The sequence below is a fragment of the Eublepharis macularius genome, chromosome 6 (genome assembly GCF_028583425.1).
Source record: "Eublepharis macularius isolate TG4126 chromosome 6, MPM_Emac_v1.0, whole genome shotgun sequence".
Taxonomy (NCBI): domain Eukaryota; kingdom Metazoa; phylum Chordata; class Lepidosauria; order Squamata; family Eublepharidae; genus Eublepharis; species Eublepharis macularius.
This window is the reverse complement of record NC_072795.1, coordinates 3,011,804-3,028,706: the sequence shown is the minus strand read 5'-3', so window position 1 is coordinate 3,028,706 and position 16,903 is coordinate 3,011,804. Positions and strand designations below refer to the sequence as shown.

Sequence of the window (16,903 nt, the reverse complement as noted above, 5' to 3'; positions counted from 1 at the left end):
CAGAGGAAATGTTCTACAGTAAACAAAAGAAAGTATATTATTTGGACACAAATTCTCTCATAGAGTCTCAGCAGGTTGGACTCGCCTGCATTTTTGGATATTAAGCTAAACTTTATAACACTGAACACTTGAAAAAACGTGTTTTTTATCATTAAACACATTGTAGCATATTGTTGCCAAAATTATTCACAAAAAAATGAAAATGTTGTTTATCTCCACAGTATATACAGTATTGTTTTTTCCACTGTGAAAACTAAGTCCTTAGGCGTCTTCATACTGTACATTTTTGAGTGTGAAAAGCCTTGCCTTAAGAAGCACTTCACGCATTCTGAGGGCCAAGCTACACATGACGAATGACACTTGAATGGCAAGTGGATTGAGTGGAGGGCAAGTGAACAGGGAGAAATCCACTTGCCGTTCAAGTGTCATTCGTCATGTGTAGCTTGGCCCTAAGAGGGAAAATATTGATCAGCTTTCCCCCCCAAGACTCCCCGAAATTGTCTACATTTTCTGTAAGAAGTGGAGAAAAAGAAACGGGATCTGGTTGATGCCAGGTGGGCTGTCTTAAGTTGGAGGACGGCCATTAAGTGGCAGCCTGGAAATCGTAGTTTATCTCATTTCTCATCTCCTCCATTTTATCCTCTCAGCAACCCTGTGAGGTGGGTTAGCCTGAGAGTGTCTGGCTGGCCCAAAGTCACCCAGCAAACTCTCAAAGCTTCTGGCAATGAAATGAGCTGGACTCGCCCCACCCACACACCTTCACAATGCACTAGTGAGACTTTGAGAACCAGTGTGGTGTAGTGGTTAGAGCATTGGACTAAGATCTAGAAGACCTGGGTTCGAATCTCCTCTCTGCTACGGAAGCTTGTCGACTGGCATAGGGCCAGTCCCACTCTTTCAGCCTAACCTACCTCACAGGGTCGTCATAAGGATAAAATGAAGAAGGGGGATATTGTAATCCGTTTTGAGCCTCCATTGCGGAGAAGAGTAGGGTATCAGTGAAGTAAATGGAATAAAAATGTCTTTATGAGCTATTTGGACTGTTGATTCAGCTCACGTGTCGCCTGCTGTGCTTCAGTGGGGTGTGTTTTTAAAATTCATTCGAGGACACATTTCCTATTTAAATGTCTGTTCCATTAAAGAAAGTAGAAAACCTGTCATCTAAACAGGGTCCCCTGCAGGTGCCAGGCTGTGCATGGGTGAAGCTAGCAGCAGTCCGTACACGGGCTATCTCTGTGGTGGCCCCTGCCCTGTGGAATGACCAGCCTGAGGAAGTCAAAAGAGCCCCCACTCTCCTGGCTTTCTGTAAATGATGCAAAACCGAACTATTCAAAAAAGCTTTTTACTCAAATGGGAGGGCTGCATTGGAGGGAAGATTCTTCGCTAATGAGTTAGGGACCATAGACTTCACCACTATGTTGCCTTACATATTATCTGCTGCTTTAAATATGTACTCCTATGTACCACCAGTGCTCCATGTTGTCTAATGTTAGTCCTAGAATTGATTATGTTCTGCTTCAGTATTTTTTCTACTCTGTATTGGATACTTGCTAATCCTATGTCTTTTAAACTTGTATCTATTTACTCTATGGCATTGTTTATGGAAATGGCCTTGATACTGATTGTACTAGTCTCATACTGTGTAATCCGCCTTGAGTCTCAGTGAGAAAGGTGGACTATAAATAAACAAACAAACAAATAAATAAATAAATAAATGTAAAGGTGTGCAAGGGTGCTGTGAGGATGGGGTGAAGGGAAGTGAGCTGCTGACCAGTCAGTGCGGTGCGTGGCCAGTTGCTTCTGCAGACTGGCCAACCTGTTTTCCCAGGCTTAGCCCTTCCGGGAATGGGGCCACAGTGGTTCAGTCGTTCCGTTAACGTGCGCGTGCAAGAAGTGTGCCAAGCTGCACTCAGTGGGTAGGATTAAATCTTCCTTTTAGAACTGGAAACCTGTTTGCACATCCCTCTTCTTTAACGTTCTCCAGGCTAAGTGTGCATCTCAGGAAGGAGCTCTGGCCGACCAAAGCCCATGATGGAATAAACGTTGCTCTGGTCTGTAAGGTGCCTCGAGCTTCTGTTTTATTAAGCGTGCTGTGCTTTCCTTCACCTTCATTTTACAGAGTAGTTTTAGGTGGGTAGCCATGTTGGTCTGCAGTAGAACAGCAGGATTTGAGTCCAGTGGCACCTTAGACACTAACAAGATTTTCAGGGTGTAAGCTTTAGAGAGTCACAGCTCTCTCTTCCCGACATTCTCAAAGAATCTGAAGAAGGGAGCTTTGAGTCTCGGAAACTTATACACTGAAAATCTTGTTGGTCTCTAAGGTGCCACTGGACTCCAATCCTACTATTGTACTGCAGACCAACATGGCTTCCTACCTGAAACTCTCCGCATGCTGAGAACTATGATGCCAAAGAAGGGGGCAGGCTGGGGTGTTTCTTCCTCCTGCATTTTCTATCTACACCTATAGCAAAGAGTCCAGTAGCACCTTTAAGACTAACCAGCTTTACTGTAGTATAAGCTTTCAAGAACCACAGCTCTCTTCATCAGAAGGTTTTGTAAACATGGAGGAAAACCATTAAATGTGCCATCTGTCTACCTGCTATCTGAAGTGGTCTAGTCCACGTTGGCTATTTGTATAACTAGCAAGCTTTCCACCTCTTCTTTGGCCTTTAAGGGTTGCATGGGGATCCTTACTGCCTCCTGGGCAGAGGCTGTCTATTAAGTCCCCGAATTGCTTTTGAACAGACTGTGCATTGAGCTGATTGGCTTCTGTTTGACAAGGAGTTGCGCTGTTCGTTCATCGGGCTGCCCATCTGAGGAGCGATCGATCAAGGGGAGAAAGATTCACGTTTCTGACAACTACACACACACTCGCACACACACATAAAGCCTTGTGGCATTCAATTAAAAAAAAAAAACCTCCCCCCCCTCCCCATGAGCCTTCATACTTCATTTAAAATAACCAAACCGTAGTCCGGCTGAGGTCACTGTTGCACTTGGCAAGGCTGTGGATTGTGAAGCACCTTTCAGAATCCCTTGAGACCTACAGCCGCCCCGGCTTCCACTTTCATGGCTGTCTGGATGTACAATAGGATTCAGTTCAACCCCTTGTTCCGTCTGGCTGAGTGTTGCCAACTCTGACTGGCAGCCGCTCTTCAGGGCCCGTGTCTCAGAAGTGTCTGTCCCAACATTTGATAGCTGAGGTTCTGCAGCTGAACGAGGCAGGAATTGAACCTGGACCTTTCTGCCTGCCAAGCACATACTCGTCCACTGAGGTTCCTTAACATTCACCTCCCTGCCTGGGTCCTGGACTGCCTGGTGAATGCTCAGGACCGAGTCCAGAAGAAGCGGACAATTGGATCAGCTAAAAGGTCCATTTGCAGGGCTGTCCATGCAGGTTGATCAAGCTGGGTAGCTGTGTTAGTCTGTCTGTAGCAGTAGAAAAGAGCAAGAGTCCAGACGCACCTATAAGACTAACAAAATGTGTGGTAGGGTGTGAGCTTCCGTGAGTCATAGCAAGAGTCCAGCAGCACCTATAAGACTAACAAAATTGGTGATATTGTAATTGGTGTATCGTAGAGTGTCAGATATCTGAAGAAGTGAGCTGTGACTCACGAAAGCTCCTACCCTACCACAAATTTTGTTAGTCTTACAGGCGCTACTGGACTCTTGCTCTATCCCATGCAGAGTCAGTCCAAACGGTATCTGATAAAGGGAGCTCTAATTCTCTGAAGCTCATAACGTGGAAATCTGGTTGGTCTTTAAGGAGCTACTGGATTCGAATCTTGCTCTCCAAACATGCAGGTCCATCTGTTGCCACCAGTGACCGTGCCTCCAGGAGGCCCGCAAGCGGGGCATGAAGGCAAACCCTAACCTTCACGGCTGGGCTAGGATTGGGCAGTATCCTCCTAACTGAACATGCAGAATTGGGGATGGGGGACATTTAATCCCACGTTGCATCATCAAGGCGGACCACCTGACGAGTAAATAACTTTCCATCGTGTTCTCTTCAAAGACAGCGATGGCATCGATAAGGTGAGCAAGTCCCCGGAGCTCTTTTGTTCTCAAAAATGCAGCCCGGGCCGAGCAAGGCGCAAATGACGTTTTGATGCCAAGCCAGCCCCGGCTGCCGTGGAGTCAAATTCCACTGAGGCTTTGCCTCCCCTCCCCTTCTAATTGTTCCCTTGTCAGAAGGCGTACGCCTCCGAGAGAGTTATCTGATGGTTACCTGGGGCTTGCCAGAGCCTCAGACGTTGACCCCTGCGTGCCAGCGGCCGCTCCGTCTCCATCTGGCCTGGGGCTCGGCCTCTGAGTGGCTCACCTCGGCCAGGCCCAGGGTGCGTCTCCATGTCTTAACTTTGCTCCTGTCACCTGGACGTTTTGCTACACCTGTCTGGGGAGGGGGGGGGAGACTTCAGAAGGGCCAAGGGTGAGGGGCTCCGAGGAGCAAGAGGGAAGGGGAGGCAGTCTGCCGGCTGTTCTTGTCAAAGCGAGGATTAATGGCTATTTAAATAGCAAGCGAGGAGATGGTATTAGGCGCTGGAATGTGCCTGGATCAATGCAGAGGAATGGCTGCTCCCCTCTTCACCATTTAGACAGATGGTTTCTGGCTTTCCTGGAATGACGCTTCCATATTTACACTCCCCTTTTATTATGATTTAGCATGCATAATCTGCTCTGGTCAACAAGGGCTCGGAACTCGGGACATGCAAGCTGAATGTGAGGCGCTGATCGCCCCGGGCTCAGCAGATTGAATGGGAAACGGAGACCTCATAAAAATCCCGCACCGCTGTGTTCCTGACCCCGAAGGGAAGGGGTGTGAATCTCTCTTGAGAATCTTGAACCGCCTTGACTGAAACGCTTGGCTGTCCTCGGCCTGAAAAGGGAGCCCCAGATTCTCTTTGAATGTTGCTGTGGCATGAAAATTCCATGCCAAGCTCTTGCCCAAATAGGGCAGTTCCTCTTCAAACTCTCGAGACTTGCCATCCTAGAATTGTTTGAATTCCTGAGTTTGGCTACAGCTGTCCATAATTTCACGATCTTCTCCTGCTTTCCTGTGGCTCCTCTGGACATCCTGCCAGTGGCTTGTGGGCAGAGGCAGCCTGGTGTAGCGGTCAGAGTGTTGGACGAAGATCTGAGAGACCTGCGTTCCAGTCCCCACGCTGCCAATAAAGCTCTTTGGGTGACCTTGGGACAGTTAGTCTTTTGTAGCCTAGAGAGGTAGTTGGGAGCAAAAGGAGGAGGGGATAACCCTGCTTGGCACCTTGGACTCTTGTGTGGATGAGTAAAATAAAAATGTACTTAATAATAAAGAGGGAGCTCCTTGAATTTCCCAGTGTTGCTGCTGACCCAAAGGCAGCTTCTTGCTCCTGAATAGGAAACTTCTCACCAAATCTGAGCTGAGCCTTGGGATTCTAGATCCAGAGGAGTTAGCTGTGTTAGTCTGTAGTTGCAAAATAGCAAAGAGTCCATATGGCCCTCTTCCCCCTCCCCTCCCCACCTATATATCTCTGGCCAGTTTCTTCATACCCTCCATGCATCTGACGAAGAGAGCTGTGGCTCTCGAAAGCTTATGCTACAATAAAGTTGGCTAGTCTTCAAGGTGCTACTGGACTCTTTACTATGTTGGAATTCCTGGCCCCCTTTGCATGCTTCTAGGAGCAAACCACCGGAGCCCCTTCGTCGTCTTGACACTTGGGGTAGAGTCACGCATATTTAGGTATTGTACCATCATCATCATTCACCTGTACAGACAGGAAAATCCAGGAGTTGCACGAGTATGATAGTTCAGTATTCCACACTGTGTTTCTTACCTTGGCTATGGGTCTCCCCCCTTTTCAATACTGTTAGAAGACAGAAACCAGCAGCCTCGCAAGCCAGGAGCCCTGACGCTTGCGCTTCCTAACTGCAGTCAAGTTACATTAAGTTTCCCACTGGAAATTCCTTGATGCCAAGGACTGGCCCCTTGTTTTTGTGCATTTGGTGTTCTGTAAAACTGGAATTATTTCACAGGGGTGGGAGAGGGAGACATTTTCAGAACTTAGTTAGGTTCCTTGGACTGAAAGGGATTTCGAATTTGCTTACGAATAAAGGGAGGTGGGCTGACAACCAGTCTCCAACCTGGAGGTGCTACTATAATGATTTTTACTATAAATTTAAAAGGTAACAAAGGGGAGTAATGAACTATTCGGACAAATGATCCGCGACCCTAGATTGCTCCGCTCCACCATGTTTTGGGAATCTGGGCTGCTGAAAATGGCGCCGTCCTGGTACAAAAGTTTCTTGTAGTGTTGTTTTTATTACTGTATATTTAATGATGGTTTTTTCGGGAGATGAGAGAGAAACATTTGAAGTGCATGAATAAGGGTTCACAGCACTCAGGTTTTTGCCGACGTGGAGCCATCTGGGGACTCCCGAGCTAATTAGGGACTGAGTATTTTCAGCAGTGGTGCCATATCTCTGGAATGTTCTCTTCCCGCCACACACCCCTAAATTTACCTTCTGCTTTCTCTGTTTGGCATTTAGGCTCCAGCCAGAGCCGCGATTCTTTTTGTTTTGCATTGGGTAAACTTCCTTTTGGCTTCAAACTGGAGCCAGTTTGGTGTAGTGGTTAAGAGCAGTGGGACTCTAATCTGGAGAACCAGGTTTGATTCCCCACTCCTCCACTTGAAGCCAGCTGGGTGACCTTGGGTCAATCACAGCTCTCTCAGAGCTCTCTCAGCCCCACCCACCTCACAGGGTGTTTGTTGTTGTGGGGATAATAATAGCATACTTTGTAAACCGCTCTGAGTGGGTGTTAAGTCGTCCTGAAGGGTGGTATATAAATCAAATGTTGTTGTTGTTGTTGTTGTTATTACTTACCTATCCTGACCCCGTTTTATCCTCACCCTGTAAGGTTGCTCAGACTGAGAAGATGTGACTGGCCAATTTCCTGGCATCTGAATCGAGATCATTGTCTGACATTCCCACCATCCCACCACACTGGTTCCATTCCTTCGTTGAGGTTGTGACTGGTTGGATTCTCCAAAGATTCTTTTTAGTTCCGTTCTCGTATACGGGAATTGAGAATTCCGTTCGCATATACATATATCTAGTTCCGTTCCTGTATATACCCCCCTACGTGTTTTGTGTGCAGCTTGGTCAGGAGGAATCTTCCAGTTCTGTTCCTGTAAGAATCTGGAAAATTCCCCCTGACGAAGCTGCATGTGAAACCCGTAGGGGTGTACAGTTATTAAAGATCCTTTTCTCCGGCACCAATTGTTTCTTCATCTTTGTTTTGCCTTGGTGCAGCCCCCTCTTCTTCCTCATTGATCGGATTCTCCAACATAGAACTGCTAGTTTTTAGAATCAGTGGCTTGTTCACTTATTTAGTGTCACTTTTATTTCTAAGGACTTGATTGTTCAAAGCTGCTTTGGACAATTAATTTGGAAGAGAGTTTTTTTTAAGTATCCTCAAATTAAACTATCCATCAACAAATAAGTGCCCCACTACAAGTGTTCAGTTAGCATAACAGGTAAGAATTTTGTGTGTTCTACATTTGCTGCCGTCGTCTGTGAGTCTTTCTACATGGGGCATCTATCACAAGGACACTCAAGTGTAGGCACAAGGGTAGAGTCAGTGTCAGCCGGGAACTGTGGTTTAAAAAGACAGCGCGAAAGGCTCTGTTAATTTCACCTCTCTACACAGGAGAGGGTTTGTTAATTTCATCTTCGCCTCCTGGAAGTGGAGGTGAAATTCACAGAACCTTAGGGGAGGCAAAGAGGAAATTAACAAACCCTCTGAGGAGCGATCTCTGACGGCTCTGTCTTTTTAAACTGTGCTTCCCAGCTAACATTGCATCTCTCTACACTTGAGTGTCCTCATGTAAGATGCCTCGTGTAGAGAGACTTATGTTTCCCGGCATGTCCCTGTCTTCAATTTTGCATGTTAAAACCCCGGACCTCCTGCGTCTCAAAAGCTTTTGGTATTACTGTTGACAACTTTCTTCCCTTTGGACCCTTTTTGTATATAATCTTGCCGAGCTAGATTGTCCCCCAAGCCTCCTCTAATGAATTGGTTTTGGTCTCTAAAAGCATCTGCTAGCATAAAAAATGTTGAATTATTATTATTATTATTATTATTATTATTATTATTATTTCTAATCCCCTGTCCCTGCAAACGGACTCAGAGCGGAATACAACATTCATGAAGGTCCTAAGCAGCTCTTTGTTTTGTTTTCCAATTGTTGTCCCACAGTCTAATGTGGCTGCCATGCTGGAATGTGCTGGGATTTCACTTGTATGAACACAAGAGTGAATGGCGGTAGCACAGCGTTAAGGATACTACTACTGAATGTAAAGGTGCTCCTTGTAAATGGATTCGGATCCCGGGAGCCTGGTGGGAAGCAGGCGGTTCAGAGAGAGGGCAGAAACAACTTAACGTTAGGGCTGGTTCAGACATGCAGTTCACCATGTGCTGGTTGTTGCATCATCAGCTGGTGACCTGCACGTATGAATGAACCCTTCATTCATTACTCGTTACGGATTGCGCAAGCTGGGTCCGGGATCCCCATCTTGCATAACAGTCAGACGTGAGTTGTGGATTCTTCCCAGTTCCCACATGCGTGGTGCCCAATTTAGATCTGTGGCATACAAGGAGGAAATAGCTTCCGGCCTCTCAAATGCCATTTTCCTAACCTGAAGCAGTCCCGGAGGGCACTGTGTGGCCCACTGGGGAAACGTGTGTGCAGTTGTTGGATCCCCCAGCGGGCCAAATAACACCTCCCCTGCGCTCATTTCAAGTTAAGAAAATTGTGGAAGGGGGAATTCTGATGTCCCTTCTCCATGCACACCACCGTTGTGATTTGGATTGGGCGCCACGCATGTAGGAATTGAGATAAACTCTTGGTCTGAGCCGTGACTGTTCCAAAGAAGACGTTTTTCCTGTTCAACAGTGGACATTCCAGTGATATACGTGTGTCTACAAACCAAACCAGACTTGCGATTTCACAGGTCACATAAACTTTGCAGAGATCCTTGATTATTTATTTATTTATTTCATTACATTTCATTACATTTGTAGACCGCCCTCCCCATCAGACGGCCTCTAGATGTTGGGGAGAAAAATGCAACCCCGAACCAACAAGATTAATGGGTGTTTTTTCCTCATGTGAGATAATCCATTTAAAAGCACCACCCAGTTCCTTTGTGTATGTTTTTTTGGAGCACCATTGTGTATGTCGCTTTACACAGTAACCCAACAAAACACACACAAGCTCAAATAGTACTTTAGAAAAGGACTTCTTAAGTTTTGGGGGGCACATATGTTATGCTGGAATAAAGTTGGTTAGTCTTGAAGTTGCTACTGGACTCCTGTTTTTTATTACGTTATAGTTTAGTATTTCTCAGCAGGCTCAGGGGACATCTGTAGCCTCCGTTGATGCGTGTATCCTTGTATCCGTCGTTCTCATGGGATCAGTTGTTTTAAGTGCTGCCTTGGGAACGGCTCGATCGGCATTGTCTCAAAGACTACTACTACTTCTTTTAAATCTTTTCTTCTTACAACCAGTAATCCCTGAAAAGAAAAGCCCGGTTGATGGATTTTGAATCAAAGCCAACTTTTTTTGTCAAGGGATACTTAAACTAGTCCTCTCTGTTGCGAAGTTGTGTGGGGCCAGAGGGCATCAGACGGGAAAAAGTATGGGAAAGTCAGGGGATGGAGAAGGAGCCACAGAAGGGGAAGGAAGTTTAATCTCGGTTCCTTTCCTACCACTTGCTTGCTCCAGTGTTTTCCTCGCTCCACAGTTGCTTTCATCCAGGAGCTCCTTCTCAAGACGGTCTGATGTTTTCAGTTCATGATTCAGTTCAGGCGCCTGGACTATTTTAATTATTGTTTTAAATTACCTCTGATTTTATAGTTTTTTATGATTACCTTACTGTACTGTATGCATGCTGTGAGCTGCCCTGAGCCCATTTGTGGGGAGGGCAGGGTATAAATAAAATAAATAAATGATTTCTAGATACCTTTCTCTGTTCGAGAGCTGCTGTAGCACAAGGGTTAAGTGGTTGGGCTGCAAATCAGCACTCTGCTGGTTCGAATCCCACTGCTGCCATGAGCTCAGCAGGTGGCCTTGGGTCAGCCACTCCTCTCAGCCCCAGCTCCCCAGCGGTATTGTGGGGATTATAATAACACTGACTTGGGTCCCTGCTCTCAGTGGGGCACTGATCAGTCTAGAAAAACAGTATATAAGCGCAGTTATTATTACAGAGAGCTGATTTAGCATAATGTGAGTCAGCGCTTTGCTGGTTCGAATCCCACTACTGCCATGATCCTAGCAGGTGGTAAGCCGCTCCTCTCAGCCCCAGCTCCCCAGCTGCATTGTGGGAAGAATAATAACACTGACTTTGTTCATTGCTCTGAATGGGGCACTAATCTGTCTAGAAGAGCGGTATATAAGTGCAGTTGTTGTTGTTGTTGTTGTTATTGTTGTTATTGTTGTTGTTATTATTATTATTATTGAGAAGTCCTTTAATGTTTTTTCCTCTCTTTCTCCCCGTCAGCCGCAGTACACGAACCTGGGGCTCCTCAATAGCATGGACCAGCAGATGCAAAATGGCTCCTCCTCCACCAGCCCGTACAACACAGAGCACGCTCAGAACAGCGTCACGGCGCCCTCGCCCTACGCCCAGCCCAGCTCCACCTTCGATGCCCTCTCGCCTTCCCCTGCCATCCCTTCCAACACCGACTACCCAGGACCTCACAGCTTCGATGTATCATTTCAACAGTCCAGCACGGCCAAGTCTGCAACATGGACGGTAAGACGCGTTTCAGCCAAGGAGTTGGGTCTGCCTCTGTGGCCACTGGGGATTGTAAGAGGAGATGGCCGACGCGAAGAAATTGCACGAAAAGTCTGTCCCGGGGGGAACGCAGGCCGTGGGTAATTGACTACGACCCGTACATTGTTCTAAGGAAGCGGAGAACATAGATTGGATAAGGCCGCTCCTGCAGTGCAGCTTCTTGGCGGTGCTGATGGGGGAAGGAGGGTGGCCAGTCATGAGATTGTGTGTGTGTAAAGTGCTGTCAAGTCTCAACTAACTTAGGGCAGCCCCAGTAAAGGGCTGTCAAGGCGAGCGAGAAGCAGAGGTGGTTTGCCATCGCCTTCCTCTGCTGAGTCTTCCTCGGTGGTCCCCCATCCAAGTAGCGACCCTGCTCAGCTTCCGAGATCCGATGAGATCGAGTTAATACCATTCTGCCCTCCCTCCCAATAGTCAAGAGGTGACATGTCTCCTTTTGTTGTTTTGGTTTGTAACTAGGGGTGTGCAAGCCAAAAATTTTCGGCTATAGCCGAAAGTAGAAAGCCGAAAGAAGATTCTCTATCGTTAAAGCCGAAAGCCGAAACAAGAATCTCTTTCGGCTTTCGACTTTCGGGATTCTTTCGGCATTATTTCGGCATTCTTTCGGCTTTTTTCTATGGGAAAATGCCTCCGTCTTCCAGGACGCCTGGAGGAGGCATTTTCCCACCGAATAAGCCCAAAATTGGTGGGGACCTTCCTCTAACCCTTCTCTAACAACCACCCAAGTTTCAGACAGATTGGACTTTGGGGGGCCATGTTATGGCCCCCCAAAGCAGGTCCCCCCATCCTCCCATAAGAAAGCGAAGGAGCAGCATATTGTTAGCATGCTGCTGCTCATCTTTCTTCATTATTTCCTATGGGGAAAAAATGAAGAGGCAGGCTTCCTTTGCCAGGGGTGGCATTTTGCATGCAAAATGCCCCCCAACCCTCTGGGGCCCTTCTCCCACCCCTCCTCCCACCCCCCACCAAGGCTCAGACTGCTCCCACTTGGGGGGGGGCATTTCATGGCCTCCCCAAGTAGGTGCTCTGCTCTCATCTCTACCACTGACAGCTGGGGAAGGCTTGTCTTGCCAGGGGTGGCATTTTGCATGCAAAATGCCCCCCAGCCCTCTGGGGCCCTTCTCCCACCCTTCCTCCCACCCCCCACCAAGGCTCAGACTGCTCCCACTTGGGGGGGCCATTTCATGGCCTCCCCAAGTAGGTCCTCTCAGCCCCTAAAGTCCACCCCTTACAGCCCCACACAAACCCAATTCCCCCCCAGCTGCCACACACAGACCCAAATCCCCACATTAGCCCCTCACAGACCCAAATCCACCCCCACCTGCCCCACACCCATAACCTCAGGAACAGGCTGGCAAAGGCCAGCCCTCTCCCTTTGTTCCCTATGCTGGGAACTTCTAAACTCTCTTTCCCTGGGCAATTCTGCACAGCCCAGGGGTGCCACAATGGTGGGCACACTTCTGAGTGCCAGCTGGTCCCTGTGAAAGAGCACCTGAACCACAGACACCCTCCCTCAAATTCCCCCACCACCTACAGAGATGGCTGGCCAGCCAGCCCCATTGTTCCCTATGATGGGAACCAACTGCACAACAAAGAATAAAACAAGAACAACACAAAATAAAGTTTTAAAAAAATTATTTTCTCCCTTCCAAAGTACAAGTAGGCAAAGCATTATGACACATTACACCAGCAGTCCCCCACACAGAAAAATTAAAACAAAACTCACTTAACATCAGAGAATCACAAAACACGATTCCTGTCAAAAACACTTTATTTCTTGAACAGCTTTAGGTTACACAGCAGGGGGGAACACCAAAGGGCATGGCAGCACTATCTTACACAAAAATAACACAACTCACTTAACATCAGAGAATCACAAAAGCACAATTCCTGTCAAAAACACTTTATTTCTTGAACAGCTTTAGGCTACACAGCAGGGGGGGAACACCAAAGGGCATGGAAGCAGTATCTTACACAAAAATAACACAACTCACTTCACATTAAAGAATCACCCCAAAAAATTGCTGTCAAAAGCACTTTATTTCTGTAACTGCTTTAGGTTACACAGTAGGAAGGCACCACAGAGAAGGAAAGCAGTGTACTACACAAAAATAACACAACTCACTTCACATCAGAGAATCACACAAACACAATTGCTGTCAAAAACGGTGAAGTGGGTTGTATTATTTTTTGTAGTACATTGCTATCATGTCCTGTTGTGCCCTCCTACTGTGTAACCTAAAGCTGTTCAAGAAATAAAGTGTTTTTGCCAGGAATTGTGTTTTTTGTGATTCTCTGATGTTAAGTGAGTTGTGTTATTTTTGTGTAAGATAGTGCTGCCATGCCCTTTGGTGTTCCCCCCTGCTGTGTAACCTAAAGCTGTTCAAGAAATAAAGTGTTTTTGACAGGAATTGTGCTTTGTGATTCTCTGATGTTAAGTGAGTTTTGTTTTAATTTTTCTGTGTGGGGGACTGCTGGTGTAATGTGTCATAATGCTTTGCCTACTTGTACTTTGGAAGGGAGAAAAAAATTTAAAACTTTATTTTGTGTTGTTCTTGTTTTATTCTTTGTTGTGCAGTTGGTTCCCATCATAGGGAACAATGGGGCTGGCTGGCCAGCCATCTCTGTAGGTGGTGGGGGAATTTGAGGGAGGGTGTCTGTGGTTCAGGTGCTCTTTCACAGGGACCAGCTGGCACTCAGAAGTGTGCCCACCATTGTGGCACCCCTGGGCTGTGCAGAATTGCCCAGGGAAAGAGAGTTTAGAAGTTCCCAGCATAGGGAACAAAGGGAGAGGGCTGGCCTTTGCCAGCCTGTTCCTGGGGTTATGGGTGTGGGGCAGGTGGGGGTGGATTTGGGTCTGTGAGGGGCTAATGTGGGGATTTGGGTCTGTGTGTGGCAGCTGGGGGGGAATTGGGTTTGTGTGGGGCTGTAAGAGGTGGACTTTAGGGGCTGAGAGGACCTACTTGGGGAGGCCATGAAATGCCCCCCCCCCTAAGTGGGAGCAGTCTGAGCCTTGGTGGGGGGTGGGAGGAAGGGTGGGAGAAGGGCCCCAGAGGGCTGGGGGGCATTTTGCATGCAAAATGCCACCCCTGGCAAGACAAGCCTTCCCCAGCTGTCAGTGGTAGAGAAAAGAGCACCTACTTGGGGAGGCCATGAAATGGCCCCCCCAAGTGGGATCAGGCTGAGCCTTGGTGGGGGGTGGGAGGAGGGGTGGGAGAAGGGCCCCTGAGGGTGAGGGGGCATTTTGCATGCAAAATGCCACCCCTGGCAAAGGAAGCCTGCCTCTTCATTTTTTCCCCATAGGAAATAATGAAGAAAGATGAGCAGCAGCATGCTAACAATATGCTGCTCCTTCGCTTTCTTATGGGAGGATGGGGGGACCTGCTTTGGGGGGCCATAACATGGCCCCCCAAAGTCCAATCTGTCTGAAACTTGGGTGGTTGTTAGAGAAGGGTTAGAGGAAGTTCCCCACCAATTTTGGGCTTATTCGGTGGGAAAATTCCTCCCCCAGACGTCCGGGAAGACGGAGGCATTTTCCCATTGAAAAGCCGAAAGAAAGCCGAAAGAATCCCGAAACGTTTCGGCTTTTTTCTTTCGGCTACCCGAAACGTTTCGGCATTCCCCGAAACGTTTCGGCATTCCCCTAAAGAAGCCGAAACACTTTTGTTTCGGCATTCTTTCGGCATTCTGAATGCCGAAACGCACATCCCTATTTGTAACCAATAGCCTAGTGTTGCTTAAAAGAGGTGGGGATTTTCCAGAGTCTGTGAGAAGCCTGCGACCGTTAAAAAGGCTGTGCAAAATGACTGACCTCCTGGCGGGGGTAAAGGAATGCTCTCTCAGCGCACAGTGACATCCACGCATAATTGGGGTGTGTGTGATGTGCTGTAGTGATAATTTGTATCTTCCTGGAGTGGAGAAGACAATTCAGGCATGAACGATTGCTGCCCTGTGCCGGCAGCAGTACGATGTGCGGATGCAGCCCGTGATGTTGTCACCGCTGCATTTGGTTGAGCCTGGTATGTGACCAAGGACCAAAGAGTTAAAAGGGTAATGCGGCCTAGTGGCAACCAGGTGCTGTTTTTTTTTTTCATGAAGACCGGCAAAGGAAGCTTTCCCTCCACCGTCTTTCCCCTCAAAAAGCATCCTTGCCATCTAGACCTGGTCTGTCCAACTAGTTCTAGATCTAGAACCCGTTCCCCCGACCTCTCCGTGCACTCACGGCTGCTTCCTGCTGTCTTTTTCCTTCTTCCCTTTGCTGAATTCACCCTGTGCAAATTGACAGTTTGCATTATTTCCCGTGAGTGCGTCCTGACTTAAGGCGCGTTGCGGCAGTCTGCAAAATTGCAGCTGGTGGAACAGTCAGAGTAGGGAAACGAGTACCCCGACACGGATTGTGTGTACGTGTGTGTGAGTTTGCAATTAACAACGGAAGGTGGGAGGTGGTTTTGTCCTGTGCCTTTGCCAAAGGCCTCAGTCTTGTCGTGCATAAAGGGTTCGGTGCTAAATCCATGTCGACCCAGTTCTACTCGGTCCACGTCCTTGTAGAGCCGAGAGTCCTTGGACAGGAGCTGCATCTCTGCAGTGGAGTACGTGGACAAGGGCAGAAAAAATGTGCTTTGTGCGGCTTGGGCGTGTGCCTCTTGCCGTGTCTGACTTGGGTCATGGTAAGGCTTTGTGGATCCTTCCCTGCTTGGGATGAGGCTGCTGGCTGCCACCCGCCCTGCACGGTGCAAAGGCCAGCCCTCTGGCGGTCCTGGCACGCAGTGGGAGTGTCCTCCCAGGCCGTCGACCCACTGAGACTTTTCCCATTGGCCTTCACAGCCGATCCATCCCTGGACAAGAGTTCTGCCCCTGGCGCCTCCAGCTAACAAGATCCTGAGGTTTGGGATCTGCTGCCGTGCCGGTGGGCGGGGATGGGGAATCTTAGCGGCACGCTTCCCCAGGTTGGGTCAGGTCCACCAGTTCAGCCCTCGCAGCTGTCCCTTGCAGCCGTGGGGAGAGGGCCGGCTCCTCCAGGGCCTTGAGTGACGGTCGGGTTCTAGAGGCATCCTTGGCTACCGGCAACAGTCTGGATGTGTCCGCTGCGGCTGATCTCTGGTCCCTGCTGGCTCCTTGCGGTTGTGCAAATTGGCCTCGAGTCAGAAAGCATGACAGTCAAGTCGACAGCACTTTCTTTTGTCTCAGCCTCCTGACGTGGCTGCAGGGCTGGCTGATGAACGCCCGTCATCTTCCTTTCTCCTTAATGACACTGCAGGAACCGACCCGACTGGAAGGTTCTCTTGGGTTACAATGACCCATTAAAAATTTAATTGCACGATGCCCCACCCTTACTCAGAGTCCCGAAATCTGCAATGCCTCTTTCAGGCTTCCAAGGGCTGTTCCCAAAGGCGTTGTCTCGGAGGAGCAGGCAGGCTCCCTTGTGCTGCTTTCTCCTCTGCCCGCCGCCCCCACCGAGCTAGCCGGGCCTGCTGCATTTGGCCTTGCTGGGAACGGGCGTCTCTTGTCGGTTGGCTCATCTTGTTCTCGGCAGGGGTTGTACAGCCAAAGGAAACGATCTGGGGAGGCCGCCGGCTGAGTCATGCCGTGCTTTGCTCCTGAGGGCTGCAGCCGGGGTGCAAAGATTTGGCAGCTGTTCCTGGGAGAGGATGGAGCTCTAGCTGCAAAGCTGTTGGTTTTCCTTCAGTTATTTCCATGCAGGGACCAAATGTCTGGCTTGAGTCCTGTTTGCATATTACAGCGAACGCAGGAACAAGCTTTCTGCACAGGCAGACACACAAAAAACAAGTGTTTATCGTACATGGCTTATACATGCATTCACTGTAACTTGTGAACAAGGCTACTGAGAACGCACATAGAACTTGCGTGTTCGTGCATACACCCGTTTGTAAGAAAGAGCCAATTTTTTCTGTAAAAGGTTCCCGAATGCCCATGGACCTGTCACTTTCTCTTTCAGCTTGACCTACCTAACAGGGATGTTGTGAGTAGAGATGTGAAGGCTTGGGGAAAAGTTGGAAAATTCAAGAATGGGGATGGTGAAATAGTTTGTATTTTCTGTTCCCCCCCCCCC

At 48.3% G+C, this 16,903-nt stretch overlaps 1 protein-coding gene across 4 annotated transcripts in view; it reads left to right on the top strand.

Moving 5' to 3' along the window:
* TP63 (tumor protein p63) overlaps window positions 1–16,903 on the top strand; it is a 130,210-nt gene that overhangs the window by 16,264 nt on the left and 97,043 nt on the right. For all 4 annotated transcript variants that reach the window (XM_054982854.1, XM_054982853.1, XM_054982852.1 and 1 more), the window contains exon 2: window positions 10,540–10,794. In XM_054982854.1, coding sequence (XP_054838829.1) covers window positions 10,540–10,794 — 255 coding nt within the window. The remainder of the gene's footprint in view (window positions 1–10,539; window positions 10,795–16,903) is intronic.